Below are 15,814 nucleotides of genomic sequence, written 5' to 3' on the forward strand. Positions count from 1 at the left end.
GGCAGCTTTAGCATCTGATAAACTCGTGTAGTTTAACATCACACAATATTCCCTTCTTTTAGTGATACTTGCAGCATGTCAATCTGATTTAAAGAATGCCTCAGTCCTGTTACTCTAAGAATCCATACTCTACTGGTGCATCCTGCAATTGTGTGAAGCATGCTGTTCAAATTAGTTTCATTTTGAAATAGGGGTGGTGATTTTCTTACTTCACTTTTAATTTTTAAGCCCTTTTTCTGCTGAATAGTCACTATTGACTAACCTATTGCTAAGTCCGCTTCTGTAACTTGAAACTGCAACCTGTTGAATATGCCCTTTCCGTCCCACCTTTACTTCCCCTCCCCTAACAACAAGGTGGTAGAGGTGCTGCAAGTAAACCACAAGGTTTGTGCCAGCTGCCTCATTAATAGGAAATTATCCTGCCAACCTAGCAGTTTGAAAGCACGTCAAAGTGCAAGTAGATAAATAGGTACCACTCCGGCGGGAAGGTATTTTTTTTTTTTTTTTTTTTTTTTTTTTTTTTTTTTTTTTTTTAAATAATATTTATTAAAATTTTTCAAAAAATACATAATCACTTATGGGACTCCCCCCTTCCCCCACCCCCACCATATTCCCATTTCACATTGTTGGCCACACAAATTCCCCTTTCAAATTAAAGCTTAATTTGTTTTACCCTTAATAATAATAAACAACCCAATGTGCTTTCCCCAGGACCCACCCCCTTTCATTCCACAATTTCCATTTTTGATAAAAAAAGCACCCCAGATAATAACAATAGAAAAGGTAAAAGATAAGAGATATAATGAATAATAAAAAAGAAAGACCAATTCAACAAAAAAGAACAAAGTTGGCAAGCCTTTGGAGTTTTAGTTCTCCCCCCCCTGTCCCCGGTTTAATTTCCCCCTGACCATCGACCCCTAGTATCTGCCTGGAATTCTTAAGGCCATAAATCACAACTTTTCCCCAACTCCAGCTGGCTTTCCCTTTTTTTTTTAAAATTAGAAATAAATTTTTTGATAATCAAAATTATTATTATTATTTATTATTCTCCAAAGCTTTAACTTCAGTCTTTAAGAAAGCTGTAGTAAAACTCCCTCCGTTGTTCTTTCCGGTTTGTAGTCTAATTTCCTTTTGTTCCGCTGCTTAAACGTTGTAATTCGCAAGTTTGGTAAGTCTGCAGGGATGGTTGTTGTTCAGGAGCAAAACCTTACGTTCAGTCCCTTCCTTTCTTCAATAGAAAAGTCTATTGTCTGCAGAAAACACCCTGCAGACGAGATGTTGTTTCCGTTTTGCAGCTTTCCCAGAAGGTAACCAGTTCTGTAAAATTCCATTGGTGTTTTTCCACTTTCCCAGTCCTTGTAATGTCCCGAGGCTCCTCGAGGGGGATTGTTATAACTTTGTTTCCTCTAGTCCAAAAGTCAAGTTGTTATCCATATTCGCCATTTTGTATCCAGATTTTAACAAATTGTAGCAAATTGAAGCAAATTTAACCAGCCAAGTTCTCATAATAAAATCCACTCCACTTTCCGACTTTGACAGCTATTTTGAAAACTGTCGAACTCTCCGACTCCTTTCACCAGGCTCTCTCTTCAATCGCCCCGGTTCCCAGGGGGGGGGGTTGTGTTTCCCTTCTCGAGTTCCTCCTCCAGCACAGTTCTTGTAGTTCCCCATCGTGGAATTGTAATTTTTATCAGCAATGCAAGCCTTTTTGGGTCTTGGTTTCCCCGTCTTTGTTTTAGACAATTTACAGTAGGGAGGGGACTGACTTCCTTTTTGAATCCCCCCCGCTCGTATCCAATTCGAAAAAAAAATTTCTTTTTTCCTCCTTTTGAACCCGATTTCCAGATTTACTCACGGGTTATTGTTGAAAAGTCCGAATTTTCAATGGAAGAAGTCAGCGCTCTCCGCCGGATGGCATGCGGCTGCGCTCAGCAGGGGAAGCAGAGGACTCAAGGCACCACGCTTCTCCCCGGCACCCGATCCGTAGCCTTTAAAAAGGCTCCTTCACGAGTCGGGAGGGCGCTAACGGTGCAAGCCGAGTCTCCATGTCCACGGCCTCCGTGGCCGTGGTTTCTAAGGGTCCCCGCATCGCCGTTGCGGTAGGACCCAGCCCCTGCCGAGCAGACTCCCTCCGGAGCTCGGAGGGAGTCCGCCATTCGGCGATGGCGCCAACCCGGAAGTCCCTCCGGCGGGAAGGTAAACAGCGTTTCCGTGCGCTGCTCTGGTTCGCCAGAAGCGGCTTAGTCATGCTGGCCACATGACCCGGAAGCTGTACGCCGGCTCCCTTGACCAATAAAGTGAGATGAGCGCCACAACCCCAGAGTCGGTCACGACTGGACCTAATGGTCAGGGGTCCCTTTATCTTTATCCCAATAGTACAAGCTTACCCGGCCTGGTATCCTCCAGATGTTTTGACTACAACTTCCATCAGCCCCAACCAGCTTTGCCAGTGGCCAGGGATTGTGGGAGTTGAAGTCCAAAACATATGGAGGTTGATGGTTGGGGAAGACTGAAACAATGGATGGTGGGTGTGCTTGACCCCTGTCCATCATTCCATGTCTTCCAAAAAGATGAGAACAATATCAAAGATAGCACTGGAATCATGTAATCAAAGTGAAATTTAAACACCAGCAAGCAAGTAAACAGGTGAGAAAATGATTGCATGTTGCACTCTTATCATCACAAGCTTTTAGTAGCTCTGTTATTAGATCAGAAGGGGCGTAGCATATAGAACAGAACTCCAGATAGATAGCATCATTCATCAAAAGCATCCTGGAAATAAGCCTATATTTTCCCCAGTGTGTGTGGTGGTCAGGACTCTCAGGGAATGCACAGTTTGGAAATGAGTGGTGCATTGAAGCAGCTCATTGTTCTGTTTGCTGCCTGCTTATTATCCAGCTTCTTAGCTGCCACTTCCAATGTGCCCTTGATCAATTTGAGATTCTTGTCATTCTCAGAGCACGTGTGTCCTAAAATCCCCCCACAGATACTCTCTAGCTTCCTTTAAAAGTTGACTTAAAAATAATTTGTGAAGTATTGGAGATCTTTTGGGGAGGGTGGAGACTCGGCAACATTATACTTTATGAAAAATTTGAATACCATATTTACACGAATCTAGTGCACCATCGAATCTAATGCATACCTCAGTTTTCAAAACCTTGGAACCAAAAGTCTAATGTGCCATCAAATCTAATGCGCACCCTAAGTTTCATTATGTAATTTGGCCAAAAAAAGTGTGCATTACATTCAAGTAAATACAGTATTGCTCTCTGTCCAGTTAGAATTAGGGGTTAGAGGTGGCTGTGTGTAGGGCTGTGAATAGGAGCCCTCTGCAACTACAGGAAGGAGAATTCTGGACCAGTCAACCGGGGTGGGGGTGCTAGCCAGCTTCATCCACTCACAAGTGTTCATGTGAATCCCCTTACTGTGTAGAACATGCATGGCCAAACTTGGTCCTCCAACTGTTTTGGGACTACAACTCCCATCATCCCTAGCTAACAGGACCAGTGGTCAGGGATGATGGGAATTGTAGTCCCAAAACAACTGGAAGGCCAGGTTTGCCTGGTGTAGAAGGATGGAACAAAGGCAACTCTTTTATAGATAGAGCCCAGGAAGTTGTGTTTTACATATTACCAACAATAGGTAAAGGTAAAGGGACCCCTGACCATTAGGTCTAGTCGTGATTGACTCGGGTTGCGGCGCTCATCTCGCTTTATTGGCCGAGGGAGCCGGCGTACAGCTTCCGGGTCATGTGGCGAACCAGAGCAGTGCACGGAAACGCCGTTTACCTTCCCGCCGGAGCGCTACCTATTTATCTACTTGCACTTTGTGCTTTTGAACTGCTAGGTTGGCAGGAGCAGGGACCAAGCAACGGGAGCTCACCCCATCGCGGGGATTCGAACCGCCAGCCTTCTGATCAGCAAGCCCTAGGCTCTCTGGTTTAACCCACAGCGCCACCCGCAACAATAGTTTCCCCTAAAAGTGATACTTCCCAGGTAGTCTGTGATGTAAAAGTTTTAATCCAGAGTTTTTCCTCGGATCTTAGCTCATTTTGCTCTTGATTATCCTGTTACCCATTTTAGAACTGTTCTCAGTAACTGGTCAGTATCCTCTTTCCTTGGTCTTTACAACTATTCTTGAACAGATACGAATCTCAAGTCAAATACCTTTACAGGCCTCATATGCTAGTATTTCCACAAGTCAGGCAAGTCATTAAATGGAGTTTAGATCGCCAGCAGAGCCAGTGTGATGTATTTTTCTGGGGTACAGCAGGAGCCATACTCACTGCAGGTGTTGGCCAATGGAGCTGTGAAGTCAGTGCAATTTTCACTGCTCCGGGGACTTGGATGTAGAGATGAAGAAGCACATCAGTAGACTCGAGCTAAAAAGTATTCATCACTATATTCCCTTCAGCCCAGCAGCTTGATGTGCAGTATTTCTCCCCTTTTTTTGCAATATCTCAAGGGCCATTGACAGGTGTCTTATCTCTTTATCATAGGTAGCACCTTTACAAAGGCCTCTGAATTGTTCAGCAGATCTCAAAATAGCCATTGTCTCAAACTAAGCATGCCAATTAATTGCATTACTAGAATAAGGGGGAAGAATACTCAAGCTTTAAAAGCACTAATTCATTCTTATGGCCTGGTAAAAGTAAACCACCTGTTTATGCTCTGTATTTAATGTTTGTATATAAATAACCATGTATTTTAGAATGACCATTTATTTTAGACTATGCAATCTCTAGAGCTTGGTATCAATCTCACTAGAAGAAACCACTGTCAGTTTGGTTCTCCTGCCTTATTGTATTATTATGGACCTTCTGTTTAAATATATTGTTGTGATTCCTTTAAAATGTTACTATTCTAGAATATCAATGTTATGGGGTGTTCAGATAATAATAAAAACCCAGTAAAATGAAAACATGAAGCGACACAGTTTTCAGTTACTTATGTCAATTCCTCTCTTTATCCCTTATTCTCTCCCCCCCCCCTTCCTTGAAAACAGGTAATCAGATCCTCTCCCTTGGGACTCTGTCGAAAGATCAAGTTTATCCATTGAAACTCAAGGGTATCTCCATCTGTTATTCTGCACTCAAATCTGCCTTGTGTGGAAATTATGTCAGCTTTGGCGTCTTCAAGTTGTATGGGGACAACCACTTTGACAATGTACTCCAGGCCTTTGTCAAAATGCTGCTCTCAGTATCCCACAGTGACTTGCTAGTAAGCAATTATTCGTCTTGGGAGTCTTTATGCAAAATATGAAATCACCACCACAGGCTTAAAATGGAGAGAGAGCAGGATCTAGAACAACTCAAAGGCAGTTCTTTTTAGTCTCAGCTACCTGCATTTATTTACATTCTTAGAGTCAAATATACCATTAGTATTTTCATTATCTCAAATGATAAGTATTCACTTCAAAATATTTAAAATGCATCACAAGGATAAGAGGATATTGGTCAAATTATCTTCTGTGTCTAATACCTCTCTTGAATGGCAGTAGGATTGTTTTCCACATTGTTCTAATTTAGCTTAGCTGCCATAATGCCTTTTCGGTAACAGTGCACACCAACAACCTTCCTTTATGAAATTTGGGGCATATTGTTTCTGAAATATTAGTCTTCTGACAGCTATTCATATGGGTTTAATGGCAACAATACTAACAGTCCACTACTTGGCATACGGGAGAGAGAAATTCTGCCATTGTCAAAACTGTAGTATTGAACCAAGTCGTTTGTTCTTTCAGTACTGGGTCAACTGGGCCTTGGCTATTTTAATTTGCCTTTTATTGGTTTATACAACTCACCATTCATGGTTTTGGAAAAATGAAGTCAAGCATATAAATCCAGACTATCTCGTTATAATGGCTAACCTATAAACAGTTCTATGCAGAAGCAATTTTTAATTGTATGAGATATGCATTGATTGTATAAGCAGTCGAGTCAAGCAGGGCATGAAAGACCCCCTTTTCTCTTCAAAAATGAAAAAAAAATTAGTGGGGAGACCTGCTGACTTGCCAAAATATTCCCAAAGAAAGTTTGCGTTAATACATGAGGCCTAGACTCGAGTGTAGTTTTGAGTCTTCAGCAGCTACAACTGATGTGCATATGCTAGACGTGTACCAGATAGGATGGAAGGGCCAGTCAAGTTCCCCTTCCAGTAAAATCCCCACATACTGTGATCAGAGATGACCATGGTCTAAAAGCAGTGTGTAGGGGGGAATATTGGATTTGTATTTCTGTAAAACTGAAAAATAAAATTTATAAAAGCATGACATAGTGCAGCATTTTCAACAGTGGAATATGTAGAAGAGCCAATAGGTGGTAGAATGTCACAGGAGCAGTGTTTTTTTTTGTAAGCAGTTAATGTACTGTGATTTTTTTTTTTTTTAAAGCAGCAATAGGAGAGTTGTATATTTCTCCCTCAAAACGCATGCCCCCAAATGATTAAGCTATTTTCAGAGTTTGAAGGCTAAAATCTGGTGCATATCCAGCCCAGGACACTGATTTCAGTAAGAGCCTGGAAATAGACTATTTTCAATTTTAGGATAAAAATCCAGGGCATGATACTCTCAGAGGGCAACAAGGAGCAAACAAAGCCACTCCTGGAACAGAATGTTGTTTGGGCTGTGTGGATGTTCTGTTGCTCCTTCCTAGCTGTCCCCAATAACAGCTAGGAACATATCTGTGTTTGCAGAATGGAAGCAAGATTTGCTAATGTTTTTAAAAATTAAGGATAGCAACTGGTAAATTCTTAGGTGTTATGGCTGTTCCTTTGTTGCTCAGAAGTAATGGTGCATATTCTCACTCCCTTTCCCCCACAGAGTATGCCCACATGTGCATAAATGCGCACAATTATCTCTCCTCTCTCCAGTAGGGAAGTCAACAGAATTGTGTGTTCTATACTTTGAATATTGGCCTTAGTTAGCGGGGAAATCTTTAGTGCTTGTGCAGCTCCTTTCCTCTTTCCATACTTAACAGAACGAAGTGTGCAAAATGATCTGATCTAGGAATAAGCTGGCTGCATTTGCATAATTAATACAAGTTTCAAAGTGCAGATTACTTTGGCATCAGTTTGGTGGTCTATAGAACAGACTAAATACAGCCCAGGGTATATCTTATACTGGGTTTGTTTCCAGTGTAAAATTGATTTCATGCAGTAGATAATCCAGAATGCATTGAAGTTACTTTGCAGGTATTTTAATGCAATAAATGTTAATAATCCACATGGAGTAACTTTTCATCTGTCTCTTTCTCTCGGTCTCTCCCTCCCCCCAACCCTAGCAATATCGAAAACTAAGCCAGTCTTATTATCCACTCTTGGAATGTCTCACCCAGGACCACATGAGTTTTATCACCAGTTTAGAGCCTCATGTACTAATGTATATATTTACCTCAATATCTGAAGGACTTACTGCACTGGGTAAGTACGCCATGCAACTCAGCTAAGGAAGGGTGTTATAACTACTGTGCAGCAGTCAAAAGCAATATGGTATAGCTTCCAGAGAATTTAATTTTGTTGCTGTGCCTCCAATGCTGCACAGTATTATTATTTTTATATAAAATGGTTATTTTGTGGGGAAATTAACAGTTCTGGTCCTCAAGCAGTCATGGGTATAGACATCAGCTCATGGATGTCAGTGACATAACTCCCAGTGAATTTAATGACAGATAAATATGCATATTGCTGCCATTCGTTAAGAACTTTTGATGCTGAATCATGGTTGATACACACTCATTTAAATTCAACTTTTGTCCCTTTCTTCAGTGTTGCTCCAAACAATTTTTTTTAATGCATAATTTGCTCTCCTCACAGAACATTCTAACCAGACATAGTTTCCGTATCTCATTCAACCTTACAAACAAGCCTGTCACCAGTATTTTCATTTTGCAGAGGGAAATGAATCAAGCAATAATAGTTCCCGTGACTTCATTGGTGGGCTGGAATTTGAAGTCAGGCTTCCTGGTCCAAGTGCATAAAATTGCTTCATAATTAAACTTCCCATGAAACTGGATAATGTTTCCTGTTCCTAAAGTAGAGTTGGGTGTTTGTAAGGATGGTGGGTGTTAGTGGGGATGTCAGAATGTTGGAAATTCAATTGTCTCTCAGTTTGATGGATTGATGGATGGAGTTTAATTGTATGGTGCTTTTCTGCAATGGGGGGGGTGCGGGTGGCGCTGTGGGTTAAGCCACAGAGCCTAGGACTTGCTGATCAGAAGGTCGGCGGTTCGAATCCCTGTGACGGGGTGAGATCCCGTTGCTCGGTCCCTGCTCCTGCCAACCTAGCAGTTCGAAAGCACGTCAGAGTGCAAGTAGATAAATAGGTACCACTCCGGCGGGAAGGTAAACGGTGTTTCCATCCGCTGCTCTGGTTCGCCAGAAGTGACTTAGTCATGCTGGCCACATGACCCGGAAAGCTGTCTGTGGACAAACACCGGCTCCCTCGGCCCATAGAGCGAGATGAGCGCCGCAACCCCAGAGTCTGTAACGACAGGACCTAATGGTCAGCGGTACCTTTACCTTTACTTTTCTGCAATGAGCTGTGGCCAAAGCGCCACACTGCAGACATTCAAAGCATTAAAACACAAATGCAAATACACGAAATACAGAGCATGTCGGTAAATTCACAAATGTAACACCGACCAACTCGTAAGCACTCTTTTTGAAAACTGGAGCCATGATTTCAACATGCACAAGCAGTGGGCAAATCCACCCAACAGTTAAATACAAAATTAGGCCTTGTATGTGCTAACATCAGACCATTAGAGTAAGCAACCTATAGCCTGTGCTTAGTAGAACAGAAGAGCATCTGCTAAGATGTATTTGTTTGCTTGTTTAAAGTGTTAGCCCTTTCCGCCTTGTGTCATTGAAGTGCTTGGCATATATTGCAGATTAAACAGTAGAGCAAAAGATGTGAAAACCCACATCTCAAAACTTTTTTGTTTTATACAAGTATCCTGAATGGAAGTACTGTGTGCATCATAGTTCCACACTTTACAGTATATTCAATACTCTGCAATAATATTTATTCCTTTGGTATGCCCTGGTTGTAAATCATGTGTAATGGAAGCCCTCATATAGACTTCACAGCAAAGATAAACACTTTCAAGAGCCCTTTTCTAAAGTGTTTGCCTGGCTTTTCCACATCCGACTGAAACCTTTTAATGTATCTTGTATGATGTTCTCCCTAATCGCCATGTAAAGCTTTTCTAATTTTTCTGTGATTGATAACATACTGCCATTCATTAACTAAAATGAAAGCATGGCATTTTTTTGGTGTCCTGCCATTTTAATTGGATGTTAAATAGATTAATTTGTTTACTTTCAAACTCCCTTAAAAGAGATCATTTAGGTATGGTGTAAAAAGTACCTAATCCAGGAGCACTGCAAACATTTCACTTGTACCTCTTCCTGCTATCTTCATCTTAAACGAAATAAAGCTCTTAGATTATGGTCTGTTCAGTAATGCTGTCAAGTGTTGAAAATAGTTCTTCCATCTATGCTTATTCATAAAATGCGAGGGCCAAATGGGCCTTTTCAAGTAACAATAAATAGCAGCAGCACCTTGGTGCTAATGTAATAGGAAGTTGGCTTGAATACAGATGTCATATTCCCTTTTCTCATTAGCCAAGTTGCCTACCAGATGTTTCATGGTATCACTGCTGCAAGACACTTCCCCCCTCTCTCTTTGTTTACCAGAGCAACAATTGTCATTCCTCCTCCTTTCCTTTTAACTTGCCTGCCTGCTGTTTGTCTGTCTGCCTTGAGTAAAATGCAATAAGGACTGCATCCGCGTTCAACAAATGACTCTGCTTGTCCATTAAAATCAGCGTGGGGGTCTTGCATCACATCCTCCTCTGTTACACTCTTACAATAAGAAGAAAAATGAGTGCCACAAGCATCTTTGATATACAGTTATGGGAAAATATAAGTAGCTCTTAATACTTAAATTGCATCCTCGTGAGCAGATGAGAGGGTAGACCTCTCCACTGTGCTGCTAAGATCACTTACAGAGGAATATAAAATATCTACTTGTACAGTATCAGCATGTTTAGAACAGCTACTGGTTTCTAAATGGATGTTAGTGATTTACTTTGTGTTATTCAATTTTAAAACAAATAGAGTCAAAGCACTGGTTTAAAAGTACTGCAAAACTCGCTTATGAAATATGCATTTCCAAATACATTTCTTAAAGTGTTCATTACTTCCATATGCAGCTAGAAGGCCAGAAGCCTTTAGAAGTGAAAACAAAATGGGCCTGATCCTACACTGTTCACATAAGCCGCCCTCATCCCCTAAGCTATTCAGCAGCTACTAAATACCTAAGGGCTGAATTTGTGTTCAGTTATTACCTTTATACAGTCTAATCAGGAGGGCTAAAAACCTGGTAGTTGATTTCACTCAAACCTTTGTACTGCGTAGCCCACTTTTGGCCAGGCAATATGATTTCCTTTACTAAGCATTGTTTGAAGAATCTTGTCCTCTTCTTTTTAAAACACACATTTCTTTGTGAGCCTAGTTTCTGTTTTTCAATAAGGGAACCACTGTTCCATTCAAATAAGGAAAGCGCTAACATTTTATTTTTATTTTTTTAGGCCCACCTGCACTCTACCTAGAAGATTTAGAAATCTTACATCCATTTTTGCTTTTTTATTAAAAAACAACAACTTAGTTTGGACAGTACCCTCCCCCTGATCTTATTCCTGCACATTTCAGGGAGAAAGAATGGGCCTCCTCACTCATCCACATGCCTGTTTTACTATATGTTTGTATAAACATGTAGCATTTCAGAATGGCATGCATGCCTAACATCCAATGCACACAGACCAAAACAGCACACTAGATATCTCAGAAAATGCCTGGAAGCTTTTTGCATTATTTGGGCCTGTCCACATTGGATATTTCTTATGCATGTCCTATTGAAGTGTTATGCTTACATGTAGACATTGAGTGGCTTCAGAAGCTGAACTTGTCGGCCAGATGGGTGAGTAGGGAAGGCATAGGAGTGGCCAGGATTTTTGTTAGGTGGGGGAGACAGAACCTCAGATTTGTATTGATTTTTATTTATTTAGGGGGCAGCTGCCTCCCCTTCACTACGCCCATGAGGGAAGGTATGCTCTTTTCCCATCCTGCCCACCCAAAACATAGGAGAAAGATTGGGGGGAAATATCTGAACCAGGCACATGCAGTTGCCTTCCTTGGGTGGCCAACATAGTAGATTAATTCTGCACTTTGCAAACAATTACTTCATATATCTTGATGGCTGGAGTTGTGTTCTTGGTCACATCTCTCAGACCTTTGTTTGAATAATGACTTTAGTTCACTGGAAAGCAACAGTCAGGTTCTCGATTGAGATTTTTCCTCCCTCCACAATCAATACTGCCCTTGAAAAGATGATATCAAAAATAGAATTACAAGGGGAAGTGGTGGAGCAGATGAGAAATCCGCCTTCCTCCACCCCAAATGGGTAGGGTAGTCACTGGTCATCTACATATTGTTGTTGTTGTTGTTTAGTTGTTTAGTCATGTCCGACTCTTCTTAACCCCATGGACCAGAGCACGCCAGGCACTCTTGTCTTCCACTGCCTCCCATAGCTTGGTCAATCATCTGCTATGATTACACAAATGGGGAAGATACTGGCAGCTTCCAAACACAAGCCCCCTGTGGCAAAATTAACTCAGTTCTCACAAATGATGATTACGCATCATTCATTTTCTTGCTACAAGAAGGTAGTCTCCATTTATAGTGAACGTTATATATCAAGTAGCCCTGAGATCACAAGTCATCGTAATACCTCCCGTTGCACTACAGAGTTCAGACTGCCATGCCTTGGGAGAAGGAATTGCTTGGTTCTGCATTTTCGTCCATTTTGGAATTTAAAATATCTTGATCTTAAGCTTTGATCCTGCGCTTAATATAGTGAATTCTGTATGACTTGATGTGTAAGGATGTCTGATTTCTCTGTGTTAGATTCAGTACTTACATGCTGGTGGGATGATAAAATGAGATAACCATGTATGTCATCCTCAGCAGCATGGTGAATGGATGGGGCATTATTATGAGAGAAGGATAATAGATAGATTGGGTAGATTCTACAAATAAAGAAACTCTCTGGGAAAGAGATACGAAAGTTCACCTCCATTTGAAGCCAGTAGAAATGGGGATTATCAGAAATTCACAGGAATGTTTCATACTTGGTAAGATTAAGAGAGTCTTGAGACTAATTGTGGCTATATTGTCTGCAAAATCCTTTCTAAGACCTCAGGAGAACTTAGCTTAGGAAAAAATATATTGCAATGATGTTCAAATACAAGTAAACTTGAAAACAACGTTTATGAAGCAGAACTGGCACAGATCAACAATCTGGCGTCTAGAGAGAAGTTCTCAAATGCTCACTGCAATATTGGCAGGTTTCCACTCATCACAGTTTAGGGGGATCCACTTAATTGAGTCTATCATACACCTTCTCTTTCAAATGAATATTTCAACAATTTAATTCGTGCACCCATCCAAAAGCTAGGCAATCAAAACCAATTCTATGGTGACCTAGATTTGCAACCCTTAGAGTCAATTGTCCTCACTTGGGAGCAGGTTGAATCCCCAAATGCTGGCAATCTCCTACGAATGTGATTGTTTCTTACACCAGCCTCCGTTCCATTTTCTCCTCCTTTGAACAAAAAGGGAGACAAATTATCTGCAGTAGCTTAAAGCGTGACTGCCGTTAGAACTGAAACAGAAGCTGCACTTGGATACAGAGTAATGCTAGAAAAAACTCTGGTATGGGAAAAGAAGACCAAATAACCCAGTAAGGAGAAACTAGATAAGATAAACAGGGCACAGATAGAAAATAACCAATCTATTGTTGCCATATGCTAATGCATATAAGCAAACAGACTCTGTTTTCATTGAACTGAGGCAGCATGTGTTGGAGTAAGGTTATGATGATATAATGGCAACATGAATATTTTTATCCACATTACAAGCTGAGCAGATAATTCTAGTTAGTGTAAATACAATGAACATTCTCCAAAGAGTAGGCGAAGTTATTGCATCAGTAATATATGGATTTGGGAATCGGTTGACGATATTGAGCATACGAAGGTATTCTGCTGTTAAAAGTATTGCATTGAACGGGGGTGTCCTTGCAAAAGGGAGGTGTAAATAAAGGAACTGAGGTGAGGAAGACAAACTGCGCCTGTCCTTCAAGCAGGAAAAAAAATAGTGTACATGAGTCAGATGGACACACTAGAGCCAGTGTGGTGTAGTGGTTAAGAGCGGTAGTCTCGTAATCTGGGGAACCGGGTTCGATTCTCCGCTCCTCCATATGCAGCTGCTGGGTGACCTTGGGCTAGTCACACTTCTCTGAAGTCTCTCAGCCCCACTCACCTCACAGAGTGTTTGTTGTGGGGGAGAAAGGGGAAGGAGAATGTTAGCCGCTTTGTGACTCCTTCGGGTAGTGATAAAGGGGGATATCAAATTCAAACTCTTCTTCTTCTTCTTCTTCTTCTTCTTCTTTTTCTTCTTCTTATTATTATTAATGTTGCATCAGATATGGTTAGGTTATGGTCTTCTGACAAGTTTCCTTCCGTTTAAATCCTGCACATAAGAATGAGCCATTATCCTTTGCCCTACTTTTGCATTATCAAGTTCATAGCCCAAAACCCTGGTAGAAATTGTGCAATGGCATTGTCATTATCCTTGATTGCAATAAAAATATCCAAACAGCCATTTACTTCTGTCATTTCTCATTCCATACCTCAGCCTTATTGTCATCCTAAGGTTGAATGTTCTATCAAAATACAATTTTTAATATTTTTGATAGCTGGCAAGTTTGTGTCATTTTTCCAAATTCTTAATAATATCCTGAATAAGGTAAAGGTAAAGGACCCCTGGACGGTTAAGTCCAATCAAAGGTGACTACCGGGATGTGGCGTTCATCTCGCTTTCAGGCTGAGGGAGCCAGCGTTTGTCCACAGACAGCTTTCTGTGGCCAGCATGACTAAACTGCTTCTGGCGCAACAGAACACCGTGACAGAAACCAGAGTGCACAGAAATGCTGTTTCCCTTCCCACTGCAGTGGTACCTATTTATCTAATTGCACTGGCATGCTTTTGAACTGCTAGGTTGGCAGGAGCAGGGACAGAGCAATGGGAGCTCACCACCATTGTGCAGATTTGAACCCCCGGCCTTCTGATTGGAAAGCCCAAGAGGCTTAGTGGTTTAGACCACAGCCCCACCCATGTCCCTACAATATCCTGAATATTTAATAATAAAAGACCTTTAGATTACATGTTCAACCTGTGCGTTCATTTTCAGTCAAATTGCGATATTGGCTCCTCAGTTAGGGTTTTAAAGCAGGAGAATGAAAACATTTGCTCTTATCCCCCAAGTACAAACCCTTCAGATTTCATAATTTCGTAGCAATAAGGAAGCAGCTGGAATCCTGCAATTTGGAACACCCAGCAGGAGTGCTTACAACTAGGCAGAATACCAGTGGGGTTTAGGAGTCCCCCTGTGCGGTTTAGAGTGAGAGAAGAGGGCCTGTTGCACTGAAATCTACTTTGAATATGTTAAACCTACCGAAGAAGAGCAACGGTGCGGTGAAACATTTTCATCCAGATACCTAATCTCACTGTATTATTGTGATTTCTCTTTCTCATCTAGGACGTTACTATTAGAACTATCTCCTAATTAATCACATTTTATTTCATTTGCCCTGTGCAGATACGATTGTCTCCTCCAGCTGCTGTGCAAGTTTAGACTACATTGTCACCTACCTCTTTAAGCACATAGCAAAAGAAGGCAAGAAACCTCTGAGATGTAGAGAGACTTCACAAGACGGGCAAAGATTACTGCACTTCATGCAGCAGAACTCAGAGGTATTGCAGCAGGTAAGCTCCTTAACATTGTGCAGCTTTCCTCCATTTTTGTTATCGTTGTGAGCAAATGTGTTCTCCTCTCCTCTTCTTTCCTTCTTTTTAAAAAATATATTTGTTTTTGCCTTTAACAATTATCATCACAAATAAATCATAATCATGTACACATAACTTCCCTCCACTCCCCCATGGCTTCCAAAGTTATTCTTTTCTAACTGCATCATATAATGTTCTCCATATTTTCTTAAACCCTCAATTTTCACCATAGTTCTCTCTACCTTGCAAGTATTTTTTTAGAATCCTGCCAATGTTTTTAATTGTTTACAGTGTTCTTTGAAGTAACATAATTTCCCCCCATTCTTTATTAAATTTATTATCCTCTTGATAATAAATCTGTGGGATGTAAGAATCAGGTGCAGTCAAACAAAATATTGCTAGAGCAGATAGTGTGGTGTAGTGGTTAAGAGCGGTAGTCTCGTAATCTGGGGAACCGGGTTCGCTTCCCCGCTCCTCCACATGCAGCTGCTGAGTGACCTTGGGCTAGTCACACTTCTTTGAAGTCTCTCAGCCCCACTCACCTCACAGAGTGTTTGTTGTGGGGGAGGAAGGGAAGGGAGAATGTTAGCCGCTTGGAGACTCCTTCAGGTAGTGATAAAGCGGAATATCAAATCCAAACTCTTCTTCAGTCCTCCAGCCGGAACGTCCTGCTTTCCAGGACTGAGACAAAACTTACTATGTGTAACTTGAGATGGCTGTGGCCTCTCATGAAGTGGAATGATCCAGAACCTACAGGCTGGCGACCATCTTGTCTCTTCTTGTCTCTCTTATCTCTTATCGATGCCATCTTAACAACAGCACTACTAAAATGCACCCCTGGCTCCAGGCCAAGAGAAGAAAACGGGGGCTTTCTCCCATAAGGGGATAGTCACCACATTTAAACTA

At 41.3% G+C, this 15,814-nt stretch overlaps 1 protein-coding gene and 1 long non-coding RNA gene across 5 annotated transcripts in view; one reads left to right on the forward strand and one right to left on the reverse strand.

Annotated features, from left to right (window-relative positions):
• Positions 1–15,814, reverse strand: part of LOC310673564 — a 349,698-nt gene that overhangs the window by 187,082 nt on the left and 146,802 nt on the right. The window lies entirely within an intron of this gene.
• RANBP17 (RAN binding protein 17) overlaps positions 1–15,814 on the forward strand; it is a 200,268-nt gene that overhangs the window by 140,820 nt on the left and 43,634 nt on the right. For all 4 annotated transcript variants that reach the window (XM_083431935.1, XM_083431933.1, XM_083431934.1 and 1 more), the window contains exons 23-25: positions 5,005–5,219; positions 7,280–7,418; positions 14,721–14,887. In XM_083431935.1, the coding sequence (XP_083288061.1) occupies positions 5,005–5,219; positions 7,280–7,418; positions 14,721–14,887 (521 nt within the window). The remainder of the gene's footprint in view (positions 1–5,004; positions 5,220–7,279; positions 7,419–14,720; positions 14,888–15,814) is intronic.

This window comes from Podarcis tiliguerta (genome assembly GCF_965153285.1).
Source record: "Podarcis tiliguerta genome assembly, chromosome: 3".
NCBI lineage: Eukaryota > Metazoa > Chordata > Lepidosauria > Squamata > Lacertidae > Podarcis > Podarcis tiliguerta.